Consider the following 18,446-nt stretch of genomic DNA (forward strand, 5'->3'; position numbering starts at 1 on the left):
AGTCCTACATGAACAGAGTCTTGAATTCTGAGCTGACAATTACAAGAAAGGAGAACATTTTCTTACACCTTATCTAATAAAATCCAACACTTAAGGAAGTGCCTTGATTTTAAGCCCTTTCATGAAGGAACAGTCTCCTTTGCAGCAATGAAGCCTAAATCATTGATACTCTGTCCACAGGCACGCTGCCATTGCAACAGAAGGTGGGGCAGACAGAGGCATGAGAAATGCTGACAGACCACTGCCTGTCAGCAATGGACTCAAATTACAGAATTTATTCTGGATGGCTTTGGTTTTCTTCTGAAACAGATTTGGTTATCCATTCACAGAGGGGGGGAAAATAACATTACTAATGCATATGGAAAAATAACTTTGAACCACAGTACATGGACTTTAAAAAGAGAAACTGAACAGAAAAGAAACCAAAAAACCATGAAAACATTGAAGTACACCATGTTGCTGGAATTTACTTATCAACACAGCAATAAAAAGTTAACAGTGATAGTCTCAGTAAGGCTAAGCTGTGCAAAATCAAAACCAAAAACCAAATCAAAACAAAAATGTGTTTGATAGCACAAAAAGCAGTGTCACCACAACCTCATCCCTCCTCTCCCCCAAAACATATACATGTATGCACATGTGTATATACACACACATGCTATACATATATATATATATATATTCCATAGGGAACTTCAATTCTGAGAAGTTCAGCTCCCCTTTTAGCACATAATTGTTACTGTTTGTGAAACTGGCAGCTATTCCAGAATCTGGGCCAAAGAGTAGATATAAATATCTCTTCCCAGAACATAAAATATGCAACAAAATACTGTCTTACTGCATTGGTATCTTGTCCACTGAGTCTACACTTCTGAAATAAAACCATGCAAGTTGCACAGTATCTTTCTGTCCTCAATAATTCTTAGGCACAAAATAATACATACATTTCTCAGAGCTGCAACCCTGCACAAATGAATGTATGTGAGACACGTTCTACAATGAAAAGTGGCTAGTAATAAAAATATCACTGCATGGAACTTCACACTGACCAGTTTTGAAATCGCTGTGAAGCAAATGCTTTCTGAGTAATGATGTTTTCTTTATTAAACTGCTGTGCAATCAGTTAAACCTGAAGTCAGGAACCGAACTAATTTTTCTCCACTTTCAGACTTCACCATCATTACCAATGGCATCTGTAATACCAACAGCCTGTGCCCTCCATGTCAGCACTGTAGTTCCCCCCCCCCCCCCCCCCCCCCGTTCACAGCTCTACCTTGACATGAGAGCAAATGGGCTGCAGTTTCCTCTGGCATATGTCAATTCAGTATGGCTATCTTACATGAAAAGCAATAAAGAAGTACTGGATAAAGGGATGAATAGTGCCATGAAAGAAGGTATCATTCTTACATAACAGGTTTTCACAATAAAATTATGCCCATGAAAGAGTAAGAGCCATAAGAAGCTCCAGTACGCCCATGCTTTTTCTGTACTGGAGGCCCAGAGCTGGATGCAGCACTCAAATGTTTCACCAGTACTGAACAGAGAGAAACAACCACCTCCCTTAACCCGCTGGCTAAGGCTCTTCCTGAGAGTGACCTGGGCACACTGTTTGCTCTTGTTCAACTACTTGGCCCCCAGGACTTCCAAGTCTTTTGCTGCAAAGCTGATTTCCAAAGCTCCTTATTTCTCCAGCCTGTCTGAATGGCAGCAGAATCATCTGGTTTATAAACTGCTACTCCCAATTTTGCATGAGGATATTACAGGAGTTTGAAAGCCCTGCTAAATCAGTGTCTGACATCAGGGGTCAGGAGGCTTCTGTGGAGTTCACATTTTGTTCTTCGTGTCTGACTGCCTTCTGTATTTCTGTGTTAGGAAAAAAGATGAACTACTGAAATCCACCACCTTAGGAGTCATCTTGCATAGCTGAAATCAACAAGTAAATAAACAAGTCAGATAGACACAGTCTTTTATAAGACACTTAAAAAAGCTAGAACTGGTAACAATTAATATCTGAAGCAAGCCTTGTAGTCCCAGAGCAAAGACTAATCATATGCAAACCAATGCTTATCTTCTCGTCCCCATTTCTGAGGTCAGTAGTGTTAAGTTACGCGAAAAAAGGCTTGTCTCCATGAATACAAAGGACTTTTACTCTTCAAACACCAAAAAATTACAGAAGTCACAAACTTCTAGCGTGGAAACATCACGGCTTGCTTAGTGCATAGGGAAAAATTTAACAGTTCCCTACAGCAATCCAAGACCTTCAAACTTTTACATGCTGAACTCTTTTCTGTAACACATTTATAAAGATGCTTGTATACAGAGCTCAGGGAGAAGGAGAAGGTGATGCTTAACAGATTCTGAATGTCACTGAACAGTTTTAATCATACACAGTTTTAGTATTTTCATCTTTCACTACCATATATGGCCATTCTAATTCACAGCTCTTGAAAAATCCTTGCAGTTTGGCTCAGAAGAGATCAATCATATTTGTAACACCACATCACTGCATAATTCTGGGATTTACATCCCAATCTCAGGGGTTTTTTTATCCCTTTCTGGAAGATGTTTTATTCAAGATCTTTTGAAGTGCTTTTATTGTTTATTCTTAATTTGAAAATACAGACCTCCTTAACATTTTAGGTTAATTTTAATGAATTCTTGGGCACTGAAGAAGATGCATGTGATGCATGCAATTATCAAGAGGGGTGTTTGTACTCAGCCTGGGGAAGCTTATAAAGCATCAGTCTAAATGTCAGGTGTTCTCTTACAGTATGTATTTGAGGAGCTGGAAGGCTGGTAGATAGCAAGGCTCTGAATAGCTTTGTCTCAAGCTGAGATTCATGGATCTGCCTCCAGTTTCTCTCGTAAGCATACTACTGAGAATAGTCATCTTTTGCCTATTTTACTCTGTCACTTCACTCAGCCTTTAAAAGTAACAGGTTTGTAGTTAATCGGCATCAGAGGATATTTTGTAACTGAATTTTGAGCCAACCATCATGAGATCTCTAGGATGCAAAACAGAAATCTGATGAATCTGATGCACATACATTTTACTGCATGACTTCCAAAACTTCAGTCCTGGTGCCAGTAAGTGCACTCTGCTTTTTGGTGTGAGCACAGATATTCAAGCAGTAAAACAGACTTCCACCAAGATGTGACTAATAAAGAGTACTTACTGTGGATTCTGAGCCACTGACTGGTGAAGTTTGTAACACTAACTTTTGTGCAGTATTTTCACTTTGGTAACCTCTAAAAGTTTTAATTCTATAAATACTAAAAGAATCCAAACCCAACCATGGGTAATCATTAAAACAGCAGAACAAAGTTTGCTGAACTAATGAACTAGATCAATTTCACTCAAATACACTTAGAAGCAATTGAAAACTGCATCAGGACACGTTTAAATGAGAAGATAAATTTTGTCACCTGAGGCCTCACTCTTTTTGTGGAAAGCCAGTAAGTAAATTAACAATTTCAAGGCAGAGCTTCCATTGCAAAGAATTATTATAATAAATCACATTATGTGAACCTATATAAAATACAAGATATTTCAGTGACTACTGTACAAACAAATATTTACCCACCACTACATACAACTGAGGTTCCGTGAACTCCCCATCTCTGCCTGTGAACAGTTCACAGGCTTTCTGGTGGAACCAAAATATATCTCAGGGAAGACAGCACTAGTGTATGCAGTACATTGCTTAAGTTAAAGATCAACACTTAGTTGCACCTTCTAGCCTTACCTGTCCATTCCAAAGGATGCCTGTGGATCCTAAACTGCATTCCTCCATCTGAGACAGATTAACAAACTGAAGAATAAAATAAAATTAATGTTTTATAGGCTGGATCCTGGAAACAGCATCCCTGTTCCAAATCACAAGCAGTATTTTCCACAAAAGTTGCCTTCTGGACCCTGCATCTCAAGTTTGGAGCTCTGCATTAGCACTGTTGTATAATCTCCATTCCACAAGGCGCGTCTGTCCTCTCGCTTCCTCTTGTCATTTGAAGGAAGGGGTTTTAGAAGGATGTTCTCAAACTCCCTGGCAGTTTCTAACAGTAACACACAAAGGTCTGCCTCCTCTCCTTTAAGGAAGGGTTTATCTAGGTTCAAGCAGCCAGTGTTAAAACACATGAAGTATTACGTCCTTCAAGCCCAGCTATTTGCAGCCACTCCCCTCTGAAGGGTACAGGATGCTGAAGCCCCATCCTCCCTCCACTTCCTTCCTCGCCTTTTCCATGGGAGAATTCCTAAGCACAGCCACGGCCCTCAGCATGGGGCGGGCTGATGTAAACAGGAGGATGGTTAAATCCTAGAAATGATGGCAAGGCAGCTACACCAGCGAGCACAGCGGGAGCTCACTGGGAGTGCTGGCTTTTGTTTACTCAGTGTTTCGCTCTCCCACATGACTTCCCCACAAACGCAGTTATTTCAGAGAAGACCAGACTGCTCTGTGACAGCTGGAAGGGATGAAGCTGCCTTTAAACCAAGATAACTCTGCACTGGGTACTCCTGGGTGGGGGCATAAGCAGGTGGCAGAGAGCTGCTTTTGGTGCCTCTACCTCTTTCAGGTTGGTGAATACCACCTTAGTGCAGGAGCTGTGCCAAGGCTCCCGATGCCAGATCCTCTGACTGCTCACAAGCCTCCTGATGGATGCTGACCACTGACTTACAACTCCCTCAACTTACAGCAAGGACCCAAACCATGCCAAAGCTGCCCCAGTACTGCAAGAACAAAAAGGGTACTAAAAAGGGTGCTTAAAAGGTATCTCTGCAAATTGATCCATGGGCTGCAGATTGAGTCCTTCACAGCACACACTTCATGAAACTGCACACTTGTGGAGCACTAGGTGCAAGCTCTCAAGGCAAATCCTGGTTTCTCTAATAATAATCAGATAACAAAAGAGGGGGGATGACACCTCCACCACTTTGAGTATGAATGTTTATTCATATTCATGTGTTGTATGCTTATTCATACTCAGCTTAAAGACTCAAACAAATGCTCCCAGTTGAAACCAAGACAGACTCTTTGCTAACAAAGAGCTTAAAGATACAGTATTACTTTATGTTTGCATGAGCACCTCTAGGAACTGTATTTACAAGGGACAGGAGGGGAAAGAACACCAGAACTGGACTACTTTAAGAGAAATTTAAACATCATTGTGTGCTAAATGTTTGGAAATATTCTCACTTGCATGGCAACAAAGCAAAAAGTTGAAAACATCAAAATTCTTGGATAGTTTCAAAAGCTGCCTAAGCAGCTGCTAGATCCTACTACATGATATCATAGATCTCTTTGCTCTTCATAACACTTTGGAAAACTTGGATGGTAATGAAAATATAAGACACAAACCGCCAGCTGAGAAAAGCAAGGGCAGAAAAGAAAAGAGGTTGTGGAACGTACAACAGATGCTCCTCCAGCCTCACATAGGAGAGTATTGGTTGTTGGGGCTGTAGAAGGTGATGGTGCACTGGTAGAGGCTCCTGGGAGTTCAGGGTGACACCCTGAACTCCAACCTGGACAGAAGTATCTGCATTCAGATGACACATTCCTGCTACATTAGCAGTGAAGGATCATCATCATCTAAAATCAAATATCTAACATCACAACCCAGGGTCAAAAGAGCAGGGAGGTGTTTGTTCCTCAGTGCACAGGAGCAGTTTGTTCCCTTGCTCAACCAAAATTAAGGTTCACATGCCTCCAACTTGCTGCATCTGCGTTGTGGGCAAAAGGAGGAAAAGACTCCAATTACACTCCCTCAGATGCCCTCTGTGACACCTACATACCACATATATTATGTTGCTGATGTTTATTGCGTTCTGTTACTTTATACGGCAAGAGCAGTTATTCATTTTTACACCTGTGACTGAGAGGATGGTCAGGAATAAGCTGTATTTCTCTAACACTTCACTCCTACTTCAGCCACAGAAGCAAAGGCAGAAGCCAAACCATACACCCCATCCAAACACTAAATAATGAAACCTTTTTGCGACTGAAGCTTAAATTAACAGAGTGCAAGATCCTTGCTCTCATTTTCATACACAGCCTTTATCCTGACACTGCCCATTAGATGGACTACTTCCTCCTTTTTCAAGAATTATGTCACTGCATTTTGTTTCCTTCTGTATGTAGCAATTCAGCGTGGGGATCAGAGCATCTCCATGTGCCCTCACATAATGAGATACTTCAAGGCACAGCAGCAGCTCAAAGGATTAGTTAACTAGAATGCAGGACAAAGATATTGCAAAAAAAAAGAAATACCATTTTTGTCAGACATATGTCACAGTACAATGGCAGGAATAAAGCGGAATTCCACTTCTCTATATTCAAAGAAAAGACATCATTGAAATTCAAAGCATTCAAAGACAAAAATAAATCCTTTCACCCATCTCACTGGCAAAAATTCAAAAGTGTAACAATAGGAAGGAAATGACCTCAAGCTTAACCTCTTTCCTGAAAATCTTACTAATCCTCCTCCATAAAATTATGTACGTTTCATTTCCATCTACACTTCAGGTTTCACAGATGTGCCAGCCTCATGGCACAAGTGCTTTGTGCAGCATGGATCACCGGCCAGATGATAAAGCTCAAGTGGAAGGCAGATGCTACCCAACAAGCATACACAGCTTGGGTGTTTCTGCAGCACACCACAGAAGACTGGATACTAGGAGAAACAGATAATGTTAGACAAAAAATTAAGCTAGAGAGCAACACTGAATAAACTCTGACAGATGGTGCAGAACGCCCTAAGACATAAAGACCATTAGATAACTGATTGTATTGCAGAAAAGTCCTTACATCTTTGCAAAATGTTATTAAATCACCTACCATTTAGTTCACTGAGGTCCAGCTGGCTGTTTGTGGGGGTAAATACAGCATGGGGGATGCTGTATTTACCCCCACATACATGTACATGACAAACCCCCTCCTGAAGGAAGGAGCTGAGGCAAGAGCTGCACCACCTCTCATGTCAACTCACAACTGTCTCAGCTGATGATGATTTGGGGAAAGTGACATCTGCAGAAGATAGAGACAGCCTGTTCCTCAGGGGGAAAGCAAAAAGCAGTGGCCACCACCCAGGGAACAGTTTGCAAATCCAGATTTAGGCCACCAATGGCTACTGAAGTTGGTCTGCACTTAAAATCAAACAGACTAGACCAACTCAGCGGGCCACTGTACTATAAAGATTAGAGAATGAGAGGATAGGAAAGATGAAAGCGATATACTGAGGAAAACAAGAGCCTGTCTCTCTCCTGCAGCATTATCCTTGACACTTGCACAAATCTTTTGGTTTTCCTTTTTTCAGCACTTCCTTGTGACTCACACCTTGATAAAAACATGACACAAACCCACCTTCACAACCATAATTCCTTTCAATACATTCTCTCTGACATATCCACTTCTTCACCATATTCCCAAACACATCCCAACACTCCCACAACCTTGTAGCCTAGAGGCGATCATCTCCTGCTTTTAATGGTATCAAACCCAAGGAAACCAAAAAACCCCTCTGTGTGTACAACTATCCTAAAGGCCAGTTATTCTGGAGGAGGACAAATGTAGAAACATAAGCCATTTTTCCTAATAAACTGTAAAAGGTCATTTTACAGTGTAAATACTGTCAGAGCTAAAATTACAAAAAAAGGCTTTTCTGTGCCATATTTAATGTGCCAGTCTAAGTTTATTGTGGAAAGTTTTCATCATTTTCCTTCTCAACCACAATTTTATATGGTGTCAGATAAGCACTTGTTTGCTGGCGGCGCATGAGCTGCTGAGCTTGCTTGACCCTCACACAAAAGAAGACTGCAGCTTCCCAAGAATCAAGGGCATGCCCTTTTACCTGGGACTACATTCCCATTGCAAGTCTTTGACACAAATACCAGCAAATATAACAAAGTATTCCTGCTGTGGAAGACATGATATCAGCAAAGCTGTGATTTTGTCAACACAGCCTATCCTGCCCCCGGATAGATTCTGTTGGTAAATAAACATTACCAACAAAAGCACAATTTTGCTAGTGCAGCTGCACTTACAGAGAAGGCTTTCTCTGGTGTGACTGTCTTGGTACAGATCATATGTAATCTCATAGCCAGGGGAAAAAGCGAAGGATCATTTATTTCATGGCCTTTCGTCTGGTTTTAACAGACTAGCAGTACCTGGTCATGCATGCAGATACCCAGTGCAGAAAGGTACCAGAGAAACTGGGGGGCTTGTTTCATGTTTATTGTTTGGGGTTTTTTCTGGTCAAACATTTATGATGTGGAAACAGTAGAAATCACTTCAGGAAGAGCCAGATGGTTATAGCAGCCCTGCCAAGTCTACCACTGGGGTGGTAAACCCCCTCTTCCCTCCTTCATAGCCTCAAAAAGTACGTAGAACAATTCCTCCTCTGCAATAGCATCACTATTATACTTCAGCCTGCTGCTACTGTATGACAACAGTATGTAGGTTAACTTTCTAAGAATAGGAATATTCAGGCTAGTTGAAAGTTTAGACACCAGTGAGTGGCCTGTAATATGCACGAAATCAGATGTAATGATCTCTTCTGGGCTTAATTTTGGTAAAATTTAGGCTCATTTGAGAACCATTACTAGCTCATAAACTAACCTCAGGTACACTTTATTCCACATGTAACTGACTCTCCAAAAAGAGGTTTTTCTTGTGGAACAGTCAGTGAACATAACTGCCATAACTAAGAGACCTTAAAATAGAGTCAAAAAGACTGTGTGCTATTTTTAGTGCTTTCTTGGTTTGCAAATCTAAAAATAAAACACCATTTTGAATCACTCTGAAATGTACATCTGCCCTTTAAACATCTTACGCATCACCGAAATGCACATGTATAAAAAGCACACCAGGCTAGAAGAGATTTTTGAAACATACACGTTATTTTAAGTCTGTATTTTGAACCTGTTGCAAGAGTGTTTTGTTCTATTGATATTTATGAAATTTTAAAATCATCTACTAAACAAGTACTTGGCAACTGCCCACCAAAACTTACTGAAACATTAGGCTCGAGTACACACCTTTTTCTCCAGATTACATTTTGCAATATACCTCATGTTGGCTCCCCATGAAGCAGAGTAAGATTTATTGCCAGCACGTTTGCTATTACTGATCTGCAGGTTTGCAAAGAACATTTTCTAGTTTCCCTCTTTCCCTTTTGTCCACCCTTCTGCTCCCTTTTTATTTTTCCTTCTGCCACACACACAGTAGAAGAAACTATCTCAATTTACACAGGATTTATAGTAGTTCTGGTATATTATTATCAGAAACCCTACCAGTGGTGAGATGGGTACCCTAAGAAGCACCTAAGGCAAGTATCAAGCCTGTTACTACCTGTATAATAAGCTATAAAACTTCCTGTCCTAATTATCAGGAGCCATCCCATCCCTAATTATCAGCAGCCACCCTATTTCCTATGCCCTACAAATTAACGATATGAGAGTACTATAAAAAGACACATAAACTTTGCAAATGCTTTTTTACAAGTATTGTCCTTATTTCCTTTTTCATCCCCTGGTTCTGAAACTAAAATGATGATATAGTGTAAGAAACTATAATTTCTTAACAAAGCTTTCACGTTAATAAATTTATCAGGTCAAAAGTATTTATCAAGACAGATGATCCTTAAAACTGCTGGAAAGCCAGCACTAGTTATTGATCACAGTAACCAGCAATCATATTAAAAGATCTATTCTAACTTATTCAAGTGACACAAATTCCTCAATTACTGCAATTATCTTCTACAAAAGCCGACCTGAATTCACTGTTGCATTACCCACTTGATGTGCCTTTTTCCCACTCATATTCTAACAGACATATTACTGCAGAAATATTTACATTTTAGCAAGTGCTAGAAAACATCACACAACACAAAGGATGAGCTCAGTCACTTCAAATCAGTCACCTACTGGATGTGCAACGTCTTGACAGACAAGACTTCCCATGCACTGCGGAGAAACAGACAAAAGACCAACCAACCACAAGCAGCTACACCTGAAAAGTAACTTCACAGTCTTCACTCACCAAAATAAAGAAACCCATCAGGACACAGCGGTGTCATTCAGCAAGAGCTTTCACTTCTAATCCTCTCACCTTTCAATGAAAGAGCCACAGGCCCAAACAGGTTCATTACATACGTGTAATAACTCTGTATAAGTTCTGCAAAAGTCTTTAACTGAATATTTACAAATTGCAAGTAAACAAAAAGGCAAAGTCCACTAAATGTACTTCCTTTCTAGAACTGAACAAATAATACGCAATTCAGAAGAAAGCACAAGACATAAGAGATATGTATTTCTTCTTAAATCCCGGTAAGGGCATAAAGCATCTTAATGAGCTGAAATCTCATTTGTGGGGAACTCTCAGGCATATAATAGGAAGGAGGTGCTCCCTTGCCAGATGTCATGTTCTGCTTATGGCCATGGAGAAGAATGAGTGCAACCATGAAAACGATTTCAGTGTTTTAACTGCCCAGGGCTTGCATACCCTCCTCCAGTTATGACAATTAATCATTATGATGATTAACTCATCATTAGCAAGGGTGTAAAACTCAGCATGAAACATTCTGAGGCACAAGAGCCAGCATGGTCCAAAGAGCTGACCCAGCCTATACACGCGATGATTCATCAGCTGATTTTACGGCCAACTAGTTGGGTAGTTTTAGTTGGCTTTTGATAGTAGTCCCACCTTTGGTTTTCCCAAAGCAATATTACGTTTCCTAGATGAACCAGCAACGAGCAAAGTCAGTGCCAGGTGCACTCCCCAGTGGTCCTATGGAATTTCATTTAATCACTCAATCACTCTTGCATTTTCAGCCCTTGTTTTACTTGGTGTTTATTTAGCTTTTGTTTGGTTGGGTTTTTTGGTGTCTGAAAGTGTTACTTATCACTACGGACAAAGGGCTAAACCAAAAAGCTCTAGATGCAGTATACCCACAGAACAGATAAAATACCCAGAAAAAGGAGTTTTCCTGTATAGAGCAGCAGGAGGTTGGCTTGGGGTTTGCTTTCTCAAATGGTTAATGGTTTGAACCCTGGAACTATTACAATGGCACAAACATCTCTGAATTTCCAGCATTGTGGCATCCCTCAGCATTGGTTGGAGACAACTGATTCATCACTGAAAGGAGAGGAAAGACTGCCTCTGGATTCTTCAGCTTCAGTTTTGACTGCAGTTGATTATCGCTTGCAGCTTGTGACATTGTCGATCAATATTCTTCTAAATCTATTCCAGCCTTTTGACAGTCACACTATCAGCTAGCATCTCATTCTCAGTGCTTAAAGTCCATTCCCATGTCTAATTCAGACACGTTTCTAAAAATGGTATTCTTATTTGCCAGTTCCAAGTGACTGCTCACTGCCTTTCAGAAATCCTGCTACTTTCTAGAGGTTGTCAGTAAAACATGTTTCTGCAGCACACATCTCTTAAGGATCTTGTGGGATTTAATATTCCCATAGCAGCTGTTGTTTTTTAAGTTTATCTCCAATATTATGAGCTGCTTAAGCAGGAATGCAAACTAGGCTATTGTTGTCATCTGACAGTAATAGGTTTCTTAGGGAATTTATTAGAAAGTCAGAGAGCTTGCTGGTTTGGAATATAGAAAAATATTTCTATTTAAACAACACACAATTCTCATACTTCAACTTTTCAGTAATCTACACCGAATGTAAAACCCACTAACAAAAAGAAGATACAGCCCAAAAATACAGGTTCTAACCCAAGGTAGAAACAGGCATCAATGCTTTCCTCTTGTGCCTTCTGTTAAAGAGTGAACCCATTAACTATGACATTGTGGGTACCCTCTGCATAAGTAATTTTTCCTTTCTACAAACCACATAACCTCTAGCTTAAGCAAACAGTAACATCCTAATTTATTTATATACGTATATTTGTTAAGGCATTCAAACAGCTGATAAGTAATGTTGTGGAAAACCTACAGATAGAGGGGAATAATAGGGTATAAAGAGAGTACATCCATGGCAAGCAGTGTGCTAAAGAAGGCTTTTTAAAGGAATATGCTGAATCACTATCCTACACTACCTTTGTTACCATTACTACTTATTTCCCTGGCTAGCTATGCTAACGGCATATTTCTCATCTTGTAGATTTTCCATTCCTGAAAAGCTCTTCCAGGCTCTTTACAGTCTCTTCATTTGAAATGAGTCTATTCCAAAAACTTTGTCCTGAACAGGCAGAAAAGTAGGCCTAAACATTATAGTATTTTAAAATATATTAATGAATCCATTGCTACTATTTGACTTCAAATGTGATGAAATGCTTTAGACTTGTGAGAAATATTTCATACTCCTAGATTCTTCCTCTTACTTACCTCCTGCTTTTGATGTAAGGATTCAGGATTCATTCTAGATTTAATATGGATATTAATAATTAACAGAATGAACACATTATATAGGATAATCTGAGTTCATTATGAAGCCCAGCGAAGCTACATGAAGTAAAACATCATCTGTGAGCCCTTACTACTAATGTTGCAACTGAAATTAAATATTTTAAATGTTCCCAAAGACGTGTTTTATTCCCTTACTGGTAGATTACAGTAGCCAGCACTACTCAATATGGTGGGGCATATCCAAGAAGTATTTTGTAGATAACCAATATAAAAAAAAAAACAACAAAAAAGAAACCTGTGGCTTTGAAAGTATATAAAAATGTTTTTTTTAAGCAACAAAAAATCCTGTTCAGATTGGTTATATTACACCTAACTGCACAATTTCATACAGCGAGCTCTGATCCCAAAAGCTTTGTTAGTACAATTTGTGAACTGAGTCCCTGGGGCATAACTGTCAGTCAAGATGTGGTTTCTGCATTTTTCTGTAAGTGTATATTGTGTGTCATTGCAAACACAGACTATCCCATTTTGGGATCTGGCACTAGCACACTGACATAGCAGAATTTAACAGCACAATTAAGGAAACACTGTAGAACTAGGAGAAGTGCTTTTTGGGTAAGCCTGTGACTGAAGTCTGACCCAGTTCACTTTTCAGAAACACATAACATTTTTTCAGTCCTTTCCACCAAACAATATAGTGTGGTTATACATTGTAATAATATTCAAGCAGACACAGGATAACCCAGGAATAATTCAGGAGCACGGCACATTCTAAATTTGCACATGCACTTTCAAAGATGCTATTTATGCTAGGTATACAGCCACAGGAAATCTGATTTGTTCACTTCTGTCTCAGTGCCTGCATTCTTGTACTGTCCCTGACCTGGTTCAGGCTCCCTCAGACTGCAGCCTGGGGCTTGTTTACTTGACAGAAATTCCCAAGTTTCTGTCAATTCTTTGATGATGACAGTGTGTCCTCTATTTTCTAATTTTTCCTACCATGCTCCGGATACCATCACCCTATGCCTTATCCTGGAGCTGCAAGCAGGTATGTATGCTGACCTGCCAGTCCATCTTGTGTCAAGCACTAGTTTTCTTTCCCACATTCCTGCCAAATTATGTAAATCAACAATTTCTTCAGATTCTTCAACAAGGATAACTTGCAGCTGCAATTCTTAATATATACGGCTCCTTCACTCCTACCGGTCATATTAAAAAGCTTGTAAGTCAAAGCATCAAACTACTGTGGCTCCATAAGAGAAATGTAGCAAGTTCATGACTGCAAGTCACAGACAAACACTGACAACAACTACAAAACCAAAGGCAGAGAGCTGGACCATCTTCCAACTCCCTTCCTTTGCAGTGTGGTGAAACATTTAGATGGAGCATCACAGTTCAGTTTTTATTTCATACCTGCATCTAGCCAACTCTCATTGTTTTGAGACACTTCACATGCCAACAAGATCAACTCTGTGCTTTCTTCTCTATTTTGATATCCATGTATTTTTCTGGAGTGCCTAAAAAGCTGTCAGCGTATGTCATCTGTTTGGAGATGCAGTATTTGTGTCTTGCATCAGGGACGCCTGTGTAATACACTTAACACAGGGCAAGCTGGCTAATACTGCTGCATCCAAGTTCAAAGTTCAGATCCAGATGTTGAACCTGTTAAAAATTCAGGACCATCTGGTTTTACTTTTAGTTTGGCTTATCAGAGAGAAAATCCAAAATCATGATTTTTGATGCTGGCTTCCTCATCTCTGTCCTGAGTTGCTACGTAATTCATGGGAAGCAAAGAAACTCCCGAAACCTTGCCTACCTACTGTATAATATATGTATGTTACTAAAATGGTGTCTTCTTACTTATTTTTAGACTAACTATGTGGGATTCCAGCCAGTTGCCAGTGCAGTGACTCAGCAAAGCCCCATGCAGAGAAACCCTGTGTTGGGACTCTTGTGGCACCAAAAGGAGGGAAGTTAGGTCACGGGCCCTTCTTCACCTATATGCACCTGCTTTAGGTTGACAGCAGGACACCATCAGAAAGGGCTCCTGAAATCAGAATGCTGATTGTTTGTGAGTGATGAAATAAGGAGTGAAGCACATTGCCTGTGCAGCCTTTGCATGCACAATGCTATTTTAAGAAAGCTTGGTAGTCCTCTACTCAGTGTCTTTACTCCTTCTAATTTACACTCAAGTCCAGGGACATCCTTCATTTTGCATTAGAGATTCTGCCTGTCACCTCCCAATCCACATGTGTCTCGTATTCATACCTGGAAGTCTGAAAACATGCCCTACATTTCTAACAGCAAAGCTCAAGTGCTTTTTTTATATACATATGTGTGTGTGTATATATATATATATATATATATATATATATATGTATGTATTTTTGTCCCAAATCCTGTTAGAGCATGGAGTATATGTAATAGATTTTCAGGGGGTATCTGTAAATTACTATCTACAGAACTATCAAGGGTGTCTGTGATTTCAAACACAGTATCCTCTATTCAGTAAGCAATTTATTTCAGGAGGTTGACTCATTTCCTTAAAGCTTTTTCAGCTATCTGTTGTGACTGAAAAAAAATCCAGAAAATTTAGAAGTACTCAAGGAAATGAGCCAACACATCCTGGAAGAAATTCATCCAATGCATACACAATAAGAGAAGTCAGTCTTGAATTTCTAAAGAAATGAGCAGGAGGAAGTTCTAAAAGAACCTGAAATATTTTCTGTGAAACACAATGTTTGTTTCCCATCATCGTGACTCTCTTTACGCCCACTTTAAAAGCAACATATTATGGCTAATCAGGAAAGTAAAGTGTTTTTTGTTGTTTTTTTTTTCTCCCTGTAAAGATGAAAAAGCTCTTCCTGAAATAGTTTAGTGAATCTCCCCAGTTTTAAAATTAAAAATATTGCTGCCGTTATGCCTCAACAGAACTTTATTTCAGATCCCTGGTGCTTACCCCCCAGGGACATACGGTCTATGGTCAAACTATGAAGCTTTTTCAGTGAGATGCACAATGCACAATAGAACCACCTCATCACAGGCCTCTGGGGATGCTGGCAACCTGGAGGTTATCACCCAGGGACAAGGAGACAAGAAGTCCCTACCTTCAAGGCTAATGTAATCAAGTGCACAGTCTTGGAAAAGCTCAACTCTTTGAAAACAAAAGCAAAGAGCAAGAAACATTTTTACAGCCTTTCCAAGAACCACTCGTTCCCAGGGTTAGTATCCGAACTCATGACAGGAACAAATGAAAAATCCATCAAACAACACAGGTTTCATTAAATAGTAGTTACTACAAATTCCTTTTGCCCTTCTCTGGATGCTCACATTCTAATGAAGCACGAGTGTGACTCAACTAGTTAGAATGTTCTCAGTCATTTAGTAAAAAAAACAATTTTTCATTAAAACTTTTCCATGCCATTGTCTATTCGACATGAATTTAGCAGCATGGCGATGCTGAACAGATTCCTTTGGCTGGAAGATACATTACCATGTGCTGGGCTGGCACACGTGTTAAGCCTATTCTTTCACTTGGGAGGTTCACGCCACATGCACATACAGCTTTTGGAAACGTACTATCATCCAGACATGATACTGAATCTCCCAGAACGTGTTAGCATCACCAGCCAGTACTGAGAGGCAACCTCATCAATGCCACCCCACTCTCAGAGAAATGATCAACTGGGGCACTCACAGTGGAAGGAAACTGCTCTCTGATTTTGCAGCACAAAGTCATTCTTCAGACAGATTCAATCAAGATGATAAAAGGTGCCTCCTTCTTATTTTAACCATACTCTTGACAGTCTTTACAGTTTGGATTGGTGTCTGTTCAGTCTTTCCAGCTGATTGCCTTGGACACTATTTTTCTATTTGATGACTTCTCTGTTAGAAATATCCCTTGATTCCTGTACATCATTTTTCATCTTTGCTTGGTCTGCAAAGAAATGGGATTCTAAACCTTAGCATGCCCCGTTGCAATCTACTAGCTCCATCATACACAAGTTTTTAACATGCAAATTCCAACATCCAATAATATTTCATACTGTAGAGCTTTTATCTCATATAGGAAAGCCAGCATCCAACCGCTCTTTTATTGACGCAGTTTCACATCGCCGCTAACAGAACCACAGGATTAGCAGGCAGCCCATGAAGGAGCAGCCTCGCATAGCCTCCTGCCATGCTCCACTACACAAAGCAGTTGGTTAACTGCATAGTAAATCAAATCAGCAAGTATCCAGGGGAAAACTATAACCAAATTAGATCACACTCAATGCAAGCCAATGTATCAGGTTAAAAAAAACAAAAACAAAAACAAACACTCCTTTTTTCAGGTTACATAGCTTATTTCCAGAAAGCTAATTTTCAGATGGAAATTGATAAGCCCTTGTCTGAGCAAAAAGAGAACTGGAGTAATGCTAAGTGGTAATTCAGATTCTTGAATAGCAAGCAAATGGGATCTCTAAAAGAACAAGTTCATCCTACTCCAGAACTTTGAAATGAAATGCTTTTAACAGGCTCTTCTCATCTGTAAAGAATCACAACACTCTAGTTTTAGACAAATACATTTTTAAGATGAACATACTTCATACCCAACAACCCACACATAGCTTCAATTTGTTCACAATAACTAGAGTTTCTGGTGTGTAGATATCTACAATATCACCAAGACGTCAATAAATATTTTTGAGTACCAAATAACCTATCTCAAAGTAAATGGTAGTTCATGCCCTAGTGAAACAGAAGACTGTTTTCCACTGGCAATTAAAATGGTATTCTATTTCAAAGACTTGATTAACTACATGTAACTGCACAGCAGTCCTAAGTGAAAAGGCATTATCCAAGCAATAGCATCTTATTAACCTATTCTTCATTACCTCTCATGCAGTAGATGCAGAAGAGTGAAAAAGGAGGTTGGAAGATTGCCCAGGATCTACTTCAGCAGAAGAGAATTTAGAATTTCCAGGATCAGTTTACTCCAAATTAACGCACTGACAATACAAACAGACTTTTCCTGTAATAACCAAAGAACTGCTAACTTGTCTTCAGCACCACTGTATCATATTCAGAGTAACTGGAATGACCTCCCCCCCCCCCCCCCCCCCCCCCCATTGCCTAGATCTTTTTTCTCACACACACACTTTATTAGTTTTGTAATGAGATGGATTATCTCTTCAGGGTTAAGATTCACCTCTTAAACAAAAAGGATACTGACGTATTTGCTTCTAGTGTACTACATGGCTCTGCAGATTAAACTAGACGTGACCAAAGCTAAAAGAAACACAAAGGGCAGGTTCAGTTCTTTAGAGGCAGAATCGTTTTACCAGTGCCAAAAATCCAAGCCAATTATATTAAAATCATCACTAGAAGTCAAAAAAAGGAGATAAACATCTTGCTTATTTACATTTTCAGCACGAAATTTCAGAAGTAAAAAGCTTTCTCTCTTGAAGTGTTAACATGCAACACCAAAAAAGGATCACAAAGCTGTACAGACTAATGAAGGCAAAGAAGCTTTATTAATTTGTGTAAATATCTTGAAAGCACCTACAGATAACATTTCCATAGGGTTTTTTTTTTATTCCTAGCAGAATATTTATTAAGAGCAGTAATTCCCTGGGACTCTGCAGGCAAAAAACAAACCTAGAATTGAATGCAACTAGGGACAAAGGCTTGCCAACTCAGCTACTCCCAGCAACACAAGTAAACCCAGAGCATAAATAAGTAATTACAAAAAGCACAATCAGACCTGCACTCCTGTTACAGCAGCCTACAAATCACATCCCATCACACCTTGTCTGCTGGGGTCACTGCTGCATATTGCAGCTGAGCAGGTCGAGTGGCAAATTACTGCTGAAGAGACAGTTCCTCTTGTTCCTGGTTACACACTCCGCAGGTTCCCAGCAGCCACCCCTGCTGCTCTCTTGCATCGCATTCGAGATACTAAATGGGCAATAGAGCTTTCTGTAGTCTTGGAAGAACAAATGCTCTGCCAGTTTAGGGCTGCTCACCCAATGGGCAGCACACAGTAGCACCCAAGATAGTAATGTACACTAATTTGAAACGTGGTGATTTTTATTCAATTGTTTGCG

The 18,446-nt window shown here is 39.8% G+C and overlaps 1 protein-coding gene across 3 annotated transcripts in view; it reads right to left on the bottom strand.

The window, feature by feature from the left end:
* Positions 1–18,446, bottom strand: part of HECW2 (HECT, C2 and WW domain containing E3 ubiquitin protein ligase 2) — a 176,703-nt gene that overhangs the window by 74,707 nt on the left and 83,550 nt on the right. Inside the window, exon 1 of one of the 3 annotated variants that reach the window (XM_062619647.1) lies at positions 3,747–4,146. The exons of the other annotated variants lie outside the window; for them this stretch is intronic. Within the exon in view, the coding sequence (XP_062475631.1) occupies positions 3,747–3,786 (40 nt within the window). The 5' untranslated portion in view covers positions 3,787–4,146. Of the gene's footprint in view, positions 1–3,746; positions 4,147–18,446 lie in introns of those variants that run through there. 3 annotated transcript variants of the gene reach the window in all.

The sequence above is a fragment of the Pezoporus occidentalis genome, unplaced genomic scaffold, assembly GCF_034315485.1.
Source record: "Pezoporus occidentalis ecotype Australia unplaced genomic scaffold, CSIRO_AGI_Poc_V1 ctg213, whole genome shotgun sequence".
Lineage (NCBI taxonomy): Eukaryota > Metazoa > Chordata > Aves > Psittaciformes > Psittacidae > Pezoporus > Pezoporus occidentalis.